Source organism: Diplotaxodon limnothrissa, linkage group LG5, assembly GCF_057381915.1.
Source record: "Diplotaxodon limnothrissa isolate DT_005_m linkage group LG5, D_limnothrissa_male_GT1.1, whole genome shotgun sequence".
Taxonomy (NCBI): Eukaryota; Metazoa; Chordata; class Actinopteri; order Cichliformes; family Cichlidae; genus Diplotaxodon; species Diplotaxodon limnothrissa.
Window position 1 is genome coordinate 39402382 of NC_140600.1, and position 18672 is coordinate 39421053.

An 18672-nucleotide genomic window follows, 5' to 3' on the forward strand; every position below is an offset into this window, starting at 1 on the left:
TCAGAAGAGGCGTAGCAGCATCAATGCCGGAGCCCCTCGTGGTTGTATCCTTAGTCCATTTCTCAACACCCTCTGCATAAATGACTGTATCAGCACTTCAGCAGCACTCCATCTCTCACTTTACGCAGTGGTGCACTTACAGTCTGTGACAGCTGAATGTCACTGGCACATCGAGCGCACACTGCTCCCATCTGAATCCACCTCCAATGAAGCAGTTTGACAGCTCCCGGCAGCTCGGACGTAGATAATAAACACGGCTTTAGCCAGCCTACTGTTTACACCTGCTGGCAGCAAACACAGCATCACATAAGAGCTGCTGGCCCCCGCCTTCTATCGCTGGTGCATCAAACCCCACCACATCCTGTAATCTAACACATCCTGATGTTTTTACCCTGCTAACTGCGTCCAGCAAAAACAGGTTCGATGGAGCTTTTTCTGCTCCTGACCTCTCGGACCTCAACAACAGAGCCACTAAGTGCACTTTTAGCACTTACCGTAGTCCATAACACTCACCACCTCAGACCACAGCTGAACTTGGCTTTGGACCGGGCGTGTGTTTATATACGTTTTCTGTCACAGCAGCTGAAAAACCCTGCTGAGCCGTGTGCATCAGTGTGTCGTCCTCAACACCCTACAAACTCCTCAGATGACCCTCAGATTCAAAAGGCCTGGTGCTACCCCTCAGCCTGCCTGTGGATGCACTAATAGGATGAATTTCAAAATCATTGAGCTGTTATGTTCACAAGATTTTCAAAAAACCTGACCTCTGACCTTGGCCTTGAGGTCAAGTTTGCTGAGATTTAAACTCATTCCAGATTTTTAGTAGCTACACCTGGTATGAATGTGAAAATCCTATGTTACCTTGTTCTCGACTTATTGCGGACACCTGGCTGCCCAGCGGGGCGTCGACAGTACCCCACCAGCCTATGGCCGAGGGGTGAACGTCAGTTTTCATCTTGAAACAACTCTAATGTGGTTTCAGCTGCCAGCCTCACATACTCAGGACCCGGTACAGACTTAAATGCAGGGGAGGCGTGATGAACTGATGCAGCTCCGGTGTGTCAGCCTCCCCGCAGCAGCGACACAGACCACGCCCTCCTGCAAACTCTAATGTGGTTTCAGCCCTGACAGCCAGCTACCATTCAGACGATGATCAGCAGAGATATGCTTTGATGAATATGTAAGAACAGGTTGAACTGAAGTGTTTGTGATGTTTGAAATAATAATAATTCATAAATGATCAGTTTTTAAAGGTCGTGATTGGCCGACCAGTGATGGAGGAGATGCAGAGACTAACACCACCAGGGTCAAACGGCTGATAGAGACAAATACCCCAATGACTTTGGAGCGATGAGCCGATGTAAGTCAGACTGGGATTGTTTTTCTTGCAGTACTCTGTTAACTGTTAACTGGTTTCCTTAAATGTGCATCTTAAGTTATAGCTTCTGGTTTCATGGATATCATGTGTGAGAGTGGAAGGACACCAGTGCACTAGGTGACAGTATGGACACAAAAGTCTGAGTCTTTCTTAATTTTAGTTAAACAGAAAAGTCAGGTGAGTCAGATGCTCTGAGCTCAAAAATCAAACCCGAGCATGTCGACACGCTCCGCCGTTATCTCTGCGGTTATTAGGGTCACACTGCACTAAACGAAGGACATTCAGCAGGAATTAAGCCTCGTGGCTGAGAGCAGCAGGACTGATCAGGATCAAGTTTTTACTGAGGCCAAAGATCCAAGGAGCAGGATGACTCCTGTACTCAGAGCAGGCGCCCCCTGCTGGCCATTAAAACGGAATAGCTGGCACATCCTGACCAGAGCACTGCTGTCCAACCTCCGTCATCCGCTCTGTTTTCTCCTACCTGCCTGCAGCCCTGAGTGTTTGAGCTGCTGCTCTTTCGTCATTTCCGCTTTCCCACCCTGTCAAACTCAATTCTGTCGTCTTTGATCCAATAGTCTTTTTGCCTGTTTTCTGAGAGCCAGTTAGTCTCTCTGTTCCCTGTGCTTTAAATCTCACTGCTATTCTGTTATTCTGCATTTCAGACTCTCATTCATGCAACTCACCTCCTCCACATCTCCACCTTACCTGGATGCCTCAGCTGAGCCTCCATCTGTGGTGTGTTTCACCATGACTACCAGCTTCTAGTCTCCAGGGATGTTGTCATGCTTCCTGCCATTAAACTGCTTTGATTTGGTGCGTCATCCGACTCAGTCTGTGTACTTGAGCTGTATTAAGCTCTATTTACTGAACTCCCAGCAGACAGCGAACTGAAGTGCTCACACGATCCAGCAAATGTGTGATTCTGTCTCGTAGTTTGTGATTTGTCCCGTTTGCTGTTTGTGGTCTCTCGTGTTATCCTCTCCCCTCACAGAGCTCGGTTCTGCTGGAAGCTTTTTCACCTAGAAAGGGAGTTCTCCCCCCCCACTATCACCAAATGGGTTTTTCCATATAAGCCTGTAGGCTCATTACCTAAACATATAAAGAGCCTCGTGGCTGTTCTTGTGAACTGGCAGTATTTAAATGAAACTAATTTGAATCTTGATGGCTTAATCAGTTATTAGATGATGACACTTTGAACCCAACAAACCGCTCTCACTGTTGATGGTCTCTTAGGTTTTACATTAGCTCAAGTCACCCTGAAATGCGAACACGGAAAAGATGAGAAGTTCTTTTGTGCTTCATAAAATTTATTTAATGCTCCACAATCTTTGCAGCACGAATCCAAACTGGTATAAAAGCTTTTCTTTGCATTTTCAAAAAGACTGCATTCATGGGAAAATGTGACATTATTAAGTTAGGATAATGAGTAAATTGTCCCTTAAATGATACGTGATAAGCTACAGTAAATCCAGCCTGGTGCTTAAGCAGCTCAGACAAAGTTAGAACGAGGGATTTGGTTTTAGCGTCTTATTTTCGTTTATTTGGTGCTTTGAATTGTTAAGAAACAGCTTCAAAATCAAAAAGTTAGAAAATGGACCGAGGCAGGATGACAGAAGAGTGGGAAAGGAAAAAGAAATGATTGGCTCTGATAAGAAATGATAAAAGCGTACACGTGCAGACACGGAGCACTTTTCTCTCTTTTTTAAACACATGTGCTCTTTTCCATCTGTGGATCACAAACATGAAGCTGGTGTCAAAGATGAAAACCATCAAGCTCCGTATGCTGACATTAACTTGGGGTTAAATGCAGGGCGGCCGTCATTTCACCGCACCGATCGCTGAGCTGAGGGTCACCGTGCAAACAGCGCAACACTGCTTCTAAAAATACGTCCACACTGTTCACGGCGCCCAGAGGTTACACACAGCACTGCATGTAACATTAACTATTCATTTAGATGTGAACTGCACATACTGCCATTTATTCACAACGTCACAATGCACTGCACATTTTTAAAATTTGTCTTTTGTAACCGACTCATTATTTATGAGTTCATAAGCATGTTTTGTCATTTGTGCAGCTTTAGTCTGTGTCCACACAGAGCAGAGTGGGTCCACACAGTGCAGAGTGGGTCCACACAGTGCAGAGTGGGTCCACACAGAGCAGAGTGGGTCCACACAGAGCAGAGTGGGTCCACGTGCGACCACATGCACCTACAACCAATGAGGTCCAGCTAACAGGCAGGTGTGAAGGAAATCTGCAGAAACCAAGCAGGAAGATTCAAACTCAAAGATAGCAGCACTGATCTCTGGAGCACCATGCTGCTGCTGCCAAATACAAAACTTGTGCAATGTATGAAATTATTTTCTTTTAATCATAAAAGTAATAAGAAACTAGTAAAACAAATGTATTTCTGTTTTTGGTGGAGCACAGATCGTCTCCTCGTATTAAACCTTCAAATGTAGAAGAAATGGTGCAAAAAATGTACGTTTTACAGCATCTGTGTTTCTTTTTGAGGCTTCGGTGCTTTTCAGGAGCGTGCTACTGTTACTTTCAGCTGTTAATCATGAGGTTCAATATTAGAGAGAAAGTCTGGGTATACTGGACCTGTAGGGAAGAAAATGACATCTTCATCTAAATTATCAACCCAATAAAAATATGAACCCTAACCCAGTTGGGAGTATATTGTATTTAATGACAGTTTATTGGTAGTTTTGACCGAGTTGTCAGCTCAGTTGTTTCTTTACATAAACTTGAAAGGCAGTGGAACTTGCCTGAAGTGTTTGAATTATTCTGCTTGTTAAACTTGTTGGAATAAAGGATTAAAAACGAGCCTGTAGAGCATTTCACTGACCTGCTGCTCCCATCAGCCTGTTTGACTGTTTGCAGAGGGAGCCACACAAACTCCCAGCCTCAGATGCTTCAGTGCTTCTCAGGAACATTGTGCTGCTACCTTCTGCTATTGAACAGTCATTTTAATTCATTTGGACAAACTTTTTTTTCCATGTAGCAAAACCTCGCGTCAGTCCAGGTGGAGCCAAAATGCCAGAAAAGAACTGACCAAACGATCCGGTGAGTTAAAAATCTGTCACTTCATAATCGATTCACATGCACTGTGCAGAAAACCTGATGAGAGTCAGGTCCTGGGTCTGACTGGAGCTGCAAACAAACAGTAAGCAGGTGATCAGACTCACTGAGGAGCTCACACAGGCTCTACACAAAGTGTTCATTTAACTTCAGACATGAGCCTGATTTCATTCTTTTATGCCTGCAAGTGTTTTTTGTTTGTTAGGTTTTTTTGGTGCATTTTGCTGTTCAAGTCTTTTTGTACCGTTACTATAAATGTTTCGCGTGCACTTGTACAGTAGGTTTCTCTCTCCATGTGTAGTAATGAAGTGCAGGGTTGTGATAATTGTAAATGTCAGCTCTGAGAGCTTCCTGGCACAAACCTGCAGGCTGCTGTACACTGGTGGATCGACACAGGGACGCAGGCAGGCCGACTCCACAGGAACAAATTAAAATCCGCTAAACTCATTTGACCTCATGCTGCAGTTTTTACATAAGGATATTCAAATCTCTCCGTGCCGTCTCAAACACATGAGACATTAAAGATCACTGTCAGATTTTCTAGGGTGCAGAGTGACTACGCTGATTCTCACCGGACAGTAAAAGTGGAAGTTTTATGAAAAGAAGGTTCACTAAAGCTCAGAAGCATCTACTGTACAGATGTCCTGCTGCCTGCTTCATGCAGAGCAGACATCCTCCTTGGTGCTGTGAGCAGTGCTGGATGGTCAACTCTTTGTTGGTCACCTTTTACCCAGCAGACCAATCACAGCGATCGAGCCCTGTTGGTGGGTGTACCACGTTACTGTGATCACATCCCGTTTTCTTTAATGCAGTAATGTAAAACATTGATGTACATAATTCAATAATTATATGAAGCTTACGCCTAAGTTATATGTCTGTCTTTTTTCCTGGTTGTCTGTTCTTTACATCACTTCCACTTTCCCACGCTCTCAAACGCAACACTTACATCATTACATTATATCTCGGTCCTCATTGTCATTCTCTCTTTCAGGCTCTCATATGTGCAACCAGCCTCCTCCCCATCTCCGCCTCCCCCGAATCACTCAGAGCTCCATCCAAGCCTCCATCTAAATCACCAGCGTCCTGATTCCGGGGGTCCCGTCCTAAATCCTGCCACCGCTGGGATCCCGTAATGACACGTTGGGTCATCGGGGTCTAATCACCAAATAGTTTTTCTCTCACAGTAAATTTTGTTCCATTCTTCCAAACGTTCTCTCCGTGTTGTAATTACAGTAAAGGTTCAACACAGTCTGAACTACCACAGTGCTCGTGAACTGAGAAGAAACATCAGTGAGTTAGAATAAGTGCAGCAGGGAGCAGGTGGTGCTCAGGGAGCTCCAGCAAGAAAACTTAGAGTTGAAGTTGGCTCAACACGAGCTGATGTAATGCTGAGCTGACCAATCAAGTGCATGCACGGTCCAGCGTATCATCCCTGAGGTAAAACATGAAGTACTAGCTTTATTCTGTTTGTCAGTACGGATTTTAATTGGTACCTGAAGCAACACGCCTCCACCTACACCACCCCTTGAGTGTCTGTAACTCATACTGAACATGACTCATTTGTTTGTACAGTGAAGACACACACAGTGTAATTCTCTTATTCCCTCACACACACCCACGTGCACATCGAAAGCTCTGCTGCTTTAAGACCCACTTGATCAACAGTCTTTAATTATGTTTGTCATCATGCAGCAGCCTCCATCTTCCTTCAGTAAAATACACCAACTCTCCGTCTCTGCCCCGGGGGCCTACTTGAAACTCTAAAAGATTCACTAATTCCAATTAATTTACTCTCTGCCTTTAATTAAAAAACTCTTATGCAAATCGCGACACGCTCTGTAACGCTGATTAATCTGAATTTTGGAGGGTTTTGTTTTTTGTTTTTTGTTTTTAAAGCTTTTCCAAATAATTATGCTAATGTATTAAAATATGTACAGTTGAACTTGGAAGGAAATGAGAAAAAAGGAGGTTTATACCTTATTTAGAAAGAATGAGTCTCAAAACAACTGATCCCAACAGAAAAGCAGATTTCATCAAATTACCTCCTAAACAGTTTTAGCTGCAGAAGAAGAAAAATGCCTCCCAGCACTGCGGATATAAAATATACCCGACTGTGGCATCATCCCACATTCGGTACACGAGGGCGACTCAAATCGGATCAGATCTGGAGTGACTAAAAGATGATGACATACAGTATGGTGCAAAAGGCTTTTGGCATGTTCGATGATTGTTATCTCACAACACCATCAGGAAGGAGTCTGATCGGCCCCCAAACTCACAGCGATCTAAACATGCAGCCAGACTCACAAAGACTGTTCTTCAGCTGAAAGCAGAGCAGCAAGTCCTGCAGCAGGAAGCAGGGCGCCAAAGAGCCCAGATCAACATCTCAGGCCAGGATCATACAAGCAGAAGACTCGGACTGAATCCACCGAAAAACTGTGGCAACTTCTCCAAGATGTTAACCTCATTAGTACCTTGAAAACAAGTGCAGAGCTGGTGCTCTTAAAAGCAAGACTGGGTTTCCCACAGATGATTGCAGTGGCTCACCGTGTGCATGTGTGTGCTGCAAACCACGCCACATGTGCAGGTGGTACGAATAATACACTTTTTCTCTACTTTATGACAAAAAACAGACTCGATCGTTTTGGCCTGCAGGTATTAGCTGCCACATGTGCAGCTTTCATTAGTGAGTCAGACAATAAGGAAACTTTGCATTTATTTTAAAAGCCTGTGGAAGTGACTGGAACAAATGCAGGGCTGACTGAATACGTTTGGCAGTATAACGTATTGTCACTCTCAGCAGAGGCTGTTAGCGACGCTCTGTCCGTGAAGCTCTGGTTAAAATCCTCTTCAGACAGAAAAGAGACACTAATGACTGAATGAGTAACAGGAGAGAAAGAAAGGCTCAGAGGACAATAAATGCTTTTTGCTGTTTTTATGTTCAACACGACTGCTTTCAGCCCTCAAACTGAAACATGATGCTGGAGTCAGTGAAGGTGTTATATTCATCGAAAGCGTGAGTCTAACCGAGCCTGAGGTTTCACAGAGGCTCAGTGTAGTGTCGCAGGTTTACACACTTACCCTCTGTTGGTGACGATGGCCTTCTTCAAGTGAACGTAGCTGGCAGGAAAAACTCCCTGGAGAGACACAGACAGAAAAAATAACAGAGAAGAAAGATAATTAATCACCGTCTACTTCCCATCCAATAACACCGAGAGACAGATCACGATAAAGACATGCAGAGTAAAGACTATCCTCTGTGTGCAGCAGCGAGACGCTCCTCAATCATTCGTGTACAATAATAAGTTATAACGGAGGCTGATGGCAGGCTAGGCAGGTCGCTTCTTGTCTTTGATTGGAGATCTTCCAGTGAGGAGAAATACATGCTGCCTTTGCCATCAGAACGTCATGACACTGTGACCTGACAGAAAATGACAGCGAATCACATTTTTGCACAGATTTGGCCTTTTAAAGGCACGTGGTCCTAAACGTCTGTGAAGGTTCTCAGTCATCCAGGTCATCATAGTCTAAGGAGCTTGCAAAGAAAAGCGTCTGGACTTGTTTGAGTTGCTGGAAGACTCATGCGAAGACAGCTTGAAGACAGCTCATGTGATTAGGTAGAGGATCATCAGGGGGTCCTTTGTCCCTCTTTGGGGGGAAACTCCCACTAGGTTTATATCTGGGACTCTCCACCATTTGACCTTAGAACTGAAGAAGCTTCTCAGATGAGAGGTGAAACGTCTTCAAGCAACTTAAATAAGTCCAGACGCTTTTCTTTCCTATGCAAAATATGATTTTCAGGTGATCATAAACTTTTGGTCAGGGCTGTACAATAAAAGTATATAATGAAGAAGGACTCTACAGGGTCTGAGGAAGGGTGGGGTTTATACAGGAAACATTGGGTCCCGCTGTCTCCACCTGTTCTGATGTGATGGGCATAAAATGAACTGCTTGGACTTGCAGCTGTTTCAACTGTGTTAAAGTCCAGTAAAGATCACACTGCAAAGAGATTACATTGATCCAGTGACGTTCCCGGGGCAACACTGATTGGACCAATCAGCTTAAACTCTGATCATTTTGTTATGGTTTTGGGAGAGAGTTGATTTTTAAATTTATTTTATTTTTTGTGGTTTTTTGTTGTTGTTGTTGTTCTCTGTGCGTGGGCTGTTGTTGGGGTTTTTTTTTGTTTCTCTTCCTTTTTTTTTTCTTTCTTTTTTCGTGTTTTTTTGTTATCATCTGAATTTTAATGGCCTAATTTGTTTTGATATATGTCTTTATATCGGTTGGTACTTGCTGTATTGGGCCTGATATGTCAAATTACATGTGCAAAACTTTAGAAATAAAGAGGGAGGAAAAAAGCAAAAAAAAACCTCTGATCCAAACAAATCAGGCTGAGATCATTTTAGCTGGAATAAGACAAAACCAGCAGGCATGAAAGGCAACCAGTGAGGAAAGTGTCCCACGAGAGATTTCAGTATATTCAATTTATTGTCTTTAAATTTTAAATTATTATTATTTGTTTTATATTTATTTTATTTGTTTTCAGGTTTGTGCTCTACCTCTGGGGTTAAATTCTCGGGCTGTTTTTCACACTATGTGACATATCGAGTCACTAGAGGCCCTGAACTGATATGAAGCACATATTAAATTCCTGTTCCCTTCTTTTCAGGGTGTAGCTTTAAGATTAGAAAAGAGAAGATAAGAAGTTAGACCATTAAATTATTTGACATATTTATTGGCTTTTGATTGATATTGTTCAGAGTTCTGCGTCTCAGAGCCGGCTGTACCCCCTCACCGAACCCTGATGTGCACAGTGTGCACCTCTACTGTTTCACCGTTGAACCAAGGGCAGGTGAAGCATCTTCAGCCTTTCTGTGGAGGTTTTTCAGCAATCTTCAAGAAGTTGTGCCCTCTTTCCTTTTCTGCATCTGTGGCCATAGCAACTAAAACCCAACATTTTCTAGGAAAACAAGCTTCTGCATGCTTGGCTTCCCAAAGTGGTTAAAGCACTAAGAATTCACATTTCTAAGTGAAATATTGAGGCCTTCGACATAATTATGAGAGAATCATCATTTAAAACCGCTGGCATCAATTATAAAGACAGGTTACACAAGGCAAGGCCCAATCTTTCCTGGGCCCACAAAGAAGGCGAGTGCCATGCACGGCAGCTGATCAGTTTATTGTGTGAAGCTTGGCCTAATGGATGGAAACCATGCTGTTCTGGAGCATAGTGACGTGCACGCTGGTTCTTGGTTCAGTTCCATCACTAACTCAGTTGACTGTCAGTGATGGAGTTATTGTTGCTGCTGTAGCTGCGTAGGCATGGAAAGAAACTATATCTGTATAGTTGCTTAATCTGACGCAGTTGCATGAAACAGGCATAACAGATATACAGGCCTATCCTCCAGCAACATTTCTGCTTTTTCAACCTGAACCACAGCTTCTTCCTAGACTGACCAAGTAGTTTTGGCACCTCCAGTAAATCTAATGAGTGAGTAAAGCAAAACAGAACCTCTTCAATAAAGGACTGTTGTCCTCTAGTATTTCAGGCTGGTTTGCTACAGCACCAGTGTGAAGCCAGTGTTGGAAATCTGGTGCATCGCTTTGCACCTTGCAGCTTTGCATTGTCAGAATACAGAATCTGATTTGTATAAAAACTCATTCTTCATCTTCAGTAGCCTCAGATTCATCTTCTGTCTTCATCAAGACCACGACAAACCCGCTGCCTATGCTGCAGCGCAGTCGCAGGGTAACATATATGATGCCGATTTCCAGCTTTAGTCTGCGGGTGCCTTCATTTTTCAAGTGTACAAGTAAGCTTCACTTTTTGCAGCGGCGGTGCCGTCTCTTTGAAAGGTAGCTGCTGTGGACGCTCGAGGCTCCCCCATTTTAGTTTTACAAGCTCGAAATGCTGCTTACAGTATTCTCCTATTCTTCTGCAAATGTGGAAGTAATGAGGTATTTTGTGTCACAAAATCTTTATATCTCCAGTGACTGGGGAACATTTTTATGTAAATTGCAAGTGTGTAAAAAAACTGTTTAATTTACAAAGTGTGGCTGGAGCTGCAGCAGTCTACTGAGGGAAGGCTTCACACTGTGGGGATTTCATTCATATTCAGCTACATGTTTTAATGGGGAAAGAGCAGAGAAGAAGAAGAGCAGAGTCTATCTGAGGAATGGAAGTGTTCGTGCCAGTTTGTGTTTGGCTGTTTTGTTCTTAAGCATCCTGGTGTACATGTATATATGCATGTGGGTTTGTATCCTGTTTATGCACTTCTTCCCTTGTCCGCCATGTTACCTATGTTAGGTATTAGCGTAGAAGCCAAGATGTCAGCTCCTGTGTGTGCAGGTCTGTGCCTTATGTGCACTCGGAAAATGAGGCTTCCGGCAGTCGGGAAAGAAAGCAGCCCTCTGCTATCATGCATAATAACCCTGCTGTCTCTTAGCTAGCACTTTAGCTGCTTGTTCTTTCAACAGAGATGGATTCTGCTACAGCTGTCAAAAGACCTTTTAGGTCAAATATCACATAGAAAAACACGGCGGACCAGATTCAAGTCTAAATATGTTTCTGACGGTGTTACAGAGAGAGAGGGAGAGAAACCTATAAAATCAGGAAGAAATGAGAATAACAGGGCTGTAGACGAATAGAGTAACTGTTGGCAGCCATGCATGTGACAGGAGCAGGTCAGAGGTGCTGGTCCGGCCTCCCGGGACTCGCTCAATTACCTGTCTGCCCAGGGCCATAAACACTAAATGTGCTCTTCACAGTCGCACCGCCTCACAGCTCTGCTCCGCCGCTGCTCATTTAAAAGCCACAGCACTCGGTAGCTGCTGTCACCGCGCTGTTTAAGGTGATTCATCGCTTTAACCTTTGGATAACATTTACACAAGTATTGCACATTCTGTATTTGAACATGAGTTACAGTAGACCTGCTCAGGTTTTCCTTATTTCCTGTCATATATACTGTGTTACTGTACTGAATGCAGTAATCAGATTACAGCTACAATTATGTCATTACAGAGGTTCTTCAGTTACCTCCATGCCGGGCGGATAGAAAGAAAAATAATTATTTCTTTCTGCGTCTTGACGGTAAAGTCAGCTGATTTCAGTTTGTGTTGCTCTAAAGTGTCTTTGTGCTGTTTTCAAGCTTTGCTTTGTGTGTTTATATGTGAAACCTGATGTAATAAATCCTTTGTAATAAAGGAGAAAATGTGACAGCGACTGACTGAACCCGCTCAGATGTGGACCTCTGCCAGCGTCAGCAGCATTTCATCACCTGTGCTGAGGTCAGCGCTCGCTCTCTGTTCGCTGTCTCACCTTCACACAACGCTCATGATGCTAAACCGAAAACTCCTCTGTTTGTGCCCCACTTTGATGTGACAGTAAACCAGCGGGATGGAAACACCAGACATGCATCAAGAAGGATGAAGCACACGTGCACACACGGACTCACACGAGGCCTTCGAGCTCGGTATCATCAGAGGAGAACCTGAGGTGTTCTGAAGGCACTGACCTGTTAACAGCCATTCACTGTCACAGCTAACTAGGCAGAGACAGCAACAAGGTTTTCTGTGTGTGTGTGTGTGTGTGTGTGTGTGTGTGTGTGTGTGTGTGTGTGTGTGTGTCCCAGTGTCAAAGTGTTGTCCTTAATTTAGCTGATGGCGCTGAAGCACCGGTCCACTTAAAAAGGTCATCTTGTTACAGAGACAGAAAGAAAAAGAGACAGACGAGACGAGAAGTGTTAAAAATAAGAGAATGCAAAGACAGACGATCAGTGAGGGAGACGAGAGGATAATAAGGAAACGGAGGCACAGAGACGAGCAACAGGGGGAACGCAAGGACGGCGAGCGAGGCTGCAGGAAAAATGTCATCCTCTCAAAAATAACAGCACGCCTCCGGCCCAAATACTGTACGTCACCTCGCGTTAACCCGTGCTCTGAGTGCCTTCCAGAGGCCAATAGGACACGAGGAATCTGAAACATCAGGTATAAGAAACTAAAAGAAAGGGAAACAGCGGACGGCTGCGCAGACATCAGACATGATCACCTTCCTTCACAGATATTTACTGCTCAGCCACACAGGAGCCAATTCTGTGCTTCGCACCGATGTCCAGGAGACAAATCCGAGCAAATACAAATAATGGTTGATTATCCTAAACAGCACAAGCACCACGGTGCTCTATTGTCCATATTTGTGTGTGCAATTGTGTGTAAATGTGCATGTTTATGCAAACAATGTTGGCTTATATCCCCATTTATACAAGCGTGTACAACGAGGCTTATTTACGAGGCAGCTCAAGACGTTCTGCGTGAAAAATAACTTGGATGTGACACATTTAATTTCATGGTTTGTTACTTATATATGATTTAGCCTTGCTCAAGTGCTTCCATCTCACTGACGATTTAAAAAGAGCTCATGTGAGCGTTCTTGTCATAAAGTTTAGCTGGTTCACAGCAGTGTGATTTAGCCCTTCTTTTTTTAACTTGGCAAGAAAAACTGTAACTTTCTGCTAACACAAATTTACTCCACTAAAGAAAAGCACGTTTAAAGCTTCTTACAAATGAGAAAAAGGTGCACAAAACATTTATAGTTCCATGTTTCTTCGTGTGCTTCTGAACTGAAACGAGGTCTGCACGAGGTCGGAAACAGCAGAGACTGCAGACATCAAGCTTAAATAAAGTCAGAGAGACGGGAACCAGAAGTCAGTCGTGTCTCTAAAGTTTAATATGGGTTTTTCTTTTTACTGCTGCTGTAAATTATTCAGCATCTCGCCATCTACAACACTCGATCCTCGTTTCCTAATGGACAGCCTGACTTCTCAGACTTTCATTGTAAAACAGTTTGGACCTCCTTCGTGCTCTCTGCTCAGAACACTGACGGATGCTCTTGTTAAGCCGTGTATGTGTTTAAAGTGAGCGACTGAAACGCTGTGTGGACTAGAGGAGCTAGAAAGTAATATCCTCTCTACATCTAAACGATTTGAAGGTAGGCCTCTTTCTCTCCCTCGAGCTTGGCTTCCAGTGAGACCACTTCTTTTGAGTGAACAGCAGAGGGATCAGCTGAAGGTCCAGATGTATGTCTCAGGTCCTGTTTTTAGGCCTGACATGCCACCACTTGTCCAGTTTCCTCAGATTGTTTTAAGCAGCCGCTGCACAGCATGCAGAGATGTGCCCAGTTAACTAACAGCTCTTTGGGAATCACCTGGTTAGTGCAAAAACATTATTTTATGTCAAACTTTGTAATCTTTAGTATTTTTAACAGATTCAAACAAAGAAATTAGAACAAATGATGTTTTTGTGACCGGCTGATGGTAACAACGTGCCTAAAGATACAATTTAAAACTGCCTGTTATGTGTAGACACATCATCGGTTCGGTGATGAGGCTGAACAAACTCAAACAAGCATCCCTCTGAAAATGATCAGGTACAAAGAAATGAGTGAAAAACAGCCAACGTCCAAAGAAAAACTTTGCAAGACCTTCAGAAAAGCTGCAGAAGAGTTGCAAGACAGTTGGGATCATGGAAGCTCGAAACCTTTTGTCCGGATGCTGTCCAGGACAAAACAAGAAAACAACAAAGACTGAAAGATGTTTCTGACCTTATTCTCTTGGTTGTGCCAGAAACTTCTGCTCTGTTTCCATATTTCTGTGCAAACTTTAAAGAGCACACAAAGAAAAGTCTCATTCATTCTCCTCGGGGTGCAAACTTCTAACAACAAACAGCAGACTTGTAAAACTTTTAATCAAAGGTTGCTTCTCAAAGGATGAGCAACTTTACACCAAACTAAAACTAACACATCCATAGGCTGAAAAGAGTTGGAGCAAATGCACAGACTGGTACAAACTCCCGGACCGTACCCAGCAGTGACCTCTGCTGATGTTTGCTCTTAATAAAACAGTCTGGGCCTAACATTATCCCTCCAGACTAAATAATTGATGGTCTTTGTAACTGTGCTGCTGACCAGCGGTGAAAGCGCTCTGGGTCATAAATGTTTTAATTCTGCAGGTGTGGAAGCAGGCAGCTCCCTCTCCTCTTCCTCGCTTCCCACCCAAAAAAGATGCTGACGCATCATCTCTGCCTGAGATGAGATTACTTTGTGGCGTCCGCATTAAGGAAAATTGAGTGAAAATATCCTGAGACAACCTGAGGAACAGACGAACTGTTCAACACGTCTTTACTACAATCAGACTTTATAAATGGAATTTCAATTTGTGCCAAAGGAGCTGTCAGAGGTGAAGATCATTCAGGGTCAGCTCACCTCTGAAGGTGGAGACGCAGCAGTATGGAAACACACTATATTGGTGTCTACGCTCCAGCCAAGCTGTTAGAAAGTGATGAATCACCAGTTTCATTCACTAACGTCGCTGCCTTAACACTCTTAATGTTGGTCCTTCTTAAATCACACACAAGTAAAACCTGTAGGAGGAAAATGGAGGATAGCATGGAGAGCTGTTCTCGGCTTTTTTCTGTATGTTTTAATCAGATATTTGTATAAATAAAAGATAATTAATTAATTATCCTGATAATTAATTAACTTGTAATGTACTGACTATCACAGACTTTCTGTATTGTAGTTGTAATCTTAGTCATGGTCAGTCTGTTGTGTCATCATAACTCTGACTCTCACACAGTCTCTAACATTTTATGTGAGATTAGAATCGTACAGCTCGCGTCTCCATCGCTCCTGTGGCTTCACGTTCATTTGTGTCTCCAGGTGTTTCCACTTCCCTCCTTCCCCTCCTGTGTATTTGAGTCCTCTGTGTCCGTCTGTTCCTGGTCGGGTCGTCTGTTGTGGTCGTACAGGGTCTTGTCTTCATAGTCAGAGTTTTATCCAGTTTAGGTTTCAGTTTAGTTTCGCCCTTGTTTCACTTCACCTTGTTCTTCAGTTTTTTGTATCGGCCACAATAAAGGTTCACTTATTGTTAAACCTTCGTTGGTTTCTCCTGTCTCTGCGTTTGGGTCTGTTCCATAAATACATCTGTGTTTCCCGCCGTGACATAAACAAGTAAAGCTCGTCCTTCCCGACATTTCAAAATTGTAACTTTACGACACCACGGAGAACAAACTTTACTGACTGTTAAATTGTTACAGTTTAATTTTGACCGTTGTTTTCAGGGTTGATCCTGAGGTGGCAGACATGTCGGGCCTCTTCCTCGTCACCTGATGATGACGCAGCAGCCCGGCTCAGCTGAAGTTTATCTGAAGCTAAACTTCAGCCTTCACAGCTGTTTGACATTTACAGTTTCAGGTGTTTTTACCAGCAAACTGTTTTTATGAGGTTTCTTTTTTCAGTTTTTTATTTTTTCAGACTTTCTGTAGGTCTGTCTGATTATGATGTCGTCATCAATTTGTACGTAACTGTAATGTGATTAAAATGCGCTTCATCGGTTAGACCAAAGTTCCCAAAATATCTACCAAAGAAAACTGCAGACCCTGTTTGTGTCCAAGCACAGAGACATATAAGAACAACATGATAATATAAGGCGATGCAGTTTAGGTTATTAAGGTTATATTTATATATATTCTTTCTTACAAACATGCCAAGCTTTAGCTCTCCGTGTCAAAAAGCTCTTGATACTAAATTAAAATATTTCCAAAATATATTAACTTCACTCAGTGTAACTAAAAGGAAGGCTGAAATATTCCACATTAATCAGGTTACATTTACTCTCAGTGTTGATGGGTTTAAGAAGCCACAGAGCCTGAAATGAGCTCAGATATCTGAGAGTCTGCACACAACACCCACTGAAAGAGCTTCTACAAGTCAGAGCTACATGTGAGAGACACTCGTGAAGACACTCGTAGTTCAGCGGTTGAAGCACTCAGTGTGAAAGGAATGAGTGCAGCATGAAGCGAAAGAAAGTCCTTACTGCTCCGTGCAAACTGAGCAGTGGGTGGTGAACATATATTAATAAAACACTTTAAAAGTCGACATATTGAGTTTGAAGCACCTGTGAACTTGCACCGCAGTCAGCCGAGCGCGCCGCTACGAAGCGCTGCAAAAGTTCATGTCGGAGCTGAAAACATTAGCACTCTGTAGCATTCTTAATGTACCGGTTTCAACTTTTTAGCTCATTTAGCACACTCATCTCAACACGGCCTCTTAGCATCAGTGGGTGAGACGATGCTCCTGGATCATCAGTTACACAGGAAATGTTTTTACACGGTTAAAATACTTTTTAAGATCCTTCTTTTTGTTTCATCTCAGCCGGTCCTTTGCTCTCTTGGACATTTTTCTCTTCCTCGTTCTTTTCGTGCCATCATACAGGACACACTCTCTGTCTTTTGTTTCCAGCTCACTGCTCTGCTGCTGTACACCAATTACAGTCTCTTTTGTTTCATTCTTATCACACCTGCCGATGAGCTTCGGATAATCCGCGTTTCATTGTCTTCCAGTCATTTCTGCAACAATCTGAAAGCTAGAAAAGACTCTGCAGCTGTGATTCACTCTCCTGCCTCCTCTATTGTCCTGAGCGAGTTTATCTTCTAAACTTAACCCTAACACACCCATATATTCAGTCCTATTATGAGCCCCTGTGTTGCATCAGGCCTCTTTTCAAGATCCCAAGAGGAAAAGAGAAAAAAAGGAGGATGGTGCAATTCCCACACTGAGCTCCGTGCAGCATCATAAAGCACGCTGGTCTATAATTTCACACAGCAGCTCTGATAGGCTCGGATGATAAAATAACAGTGATTACATCACAATTGCAGAACTGTACATCTACCGCCATTGTTGTTACTTGATTCTTGAACAATGAATGTCTTTCTAAATATTCTGAGGAGGAGAGATTTCCACTGCAGCGAGTCGGTGCGACGAGCTTCAGGAAGGTGAGAGCAGACAAAGGTTTCTCGCTCTCTCTCTCTTTATGTAAGACTGTTTAAACCGTGCAGGTCGTCCTGATTGGATTCAAATTCCGACTCGCGGTTGATATTTTAGGAAGACGGTCGCATCTAGTTTTACTTGGCGGTTATGTCACCTGACAGCAAGGTCCAAAAGAAGCACAAGGTCTGAGTGACAATAAACAAACACATCAGTTTTCCACCTTCCTGCTGCTTTTCATCACATTTCAGTTGGAGTCGCTGCGTTTTGACTGAAACGTCTCCAGGCAATGTTTCTCTCAGCCCACTCTGACTCAGACGAGCTCTTCAAGGATTGTTTCTATTCACTGGGCAAATTACATTAACTGGCCCAGTGTGATCAATCAACTACAAACCAAAGCTGATTAGAAAACATCACATCTGTAACGAAAGAGGAACAGCTCGCCTCGCCCTCAGCCCGAGCGCTCATTTATTCACACTCTACATCTCTCCTGTGATATCGTCATTGGATAACACCAGGTTCGTCTTACGTTCGTCGACTGGATGATTACACGTTCACAGGTACCGGTGTAAACACAGGCTTCCACAGAGAGTGTGGAGTGTTGTTGGTGCTGCAGCTTCAGGGCCCGTTTTTGTTGCAGTGCAGCGAGCCGGCAAAGACAGCTCTGACCGTTTGATATTTTCCTGACCTTGAAATCCGCCTTAAGCATCTGCGTGGTATTTTGGTGCCCAGCACGAAGGGCAGGGTGCAGCGCTGGGAGGAGAAGTCCAAACAGGTGCAAGGTTGGTTCAAATGAAGAGGCACAAAGCTGTTGGTATTTTGGTGGAAAAATCCATCTGAGACTACGCGGGCGAGTCAACCTGCTAAACTAAAAAGTAAATAATGCATTTTAAGTGAATCCCTTCACAGCAGGCAGGATTTAAACTGCATCAGTATACAGCAGCTGCTTTATATTTTTCTCTCACTTCATTAGATCTTTGCAGCTAAATCTAAATATGACTATATGTTGTAAGGAGCAGTTTGCCACGTTGGCACAGTCATTTACTGCATTTAACCTTTATGAAATCACACACCGGCAGACGTCACTGTGTGGAGATATCATCTGAATTTCAGGAGCGGACCACTCCTCCTTCACGCCCCCGCCGGCCTCAAGCTATAAAAGCCCCCCTCCACCAATACCTGCTGTTCTCATTTTCATGCCCCACCCTTCCCGATCATTTCCCCTCTCTTCTCTTCTCCTCTTTTCCTTTCCTTCATTCATTTCTCGTTAGTACATGAGGATCTGCTGGCCCGGGAGCTTCCCCCAACCGCAGCACCATTTCACACTTCCTCGTCCCTCATCGCCCATCGTTACCGTGGATGTGATCCCAGCTAGTGAAACGATGGGCT

General features: G+C 43.6%; 1 protein-coding gene across 1 annotated transcript in view; it reads right to left on the reverse strand.

Moving 5' to 3' along the window:
• LOC146632883 (dedicator of cytokinesis protein 3-like) overlaps positions 1-18672 on the reverse strand; it is a 247985-nt gene that overhangs the window by 111658 nt on the left and 117655 nt on the right. The window contains exon 4 of the mRNA XM_085353604.1: positions 7545-7600. Coding sequence (XP_085209730.1) covers positions 7545-7600 — 56 coding nt within the window. The remainder of the gene's footprint in view (positions 1-7544; positions 7601-18672) is intronic.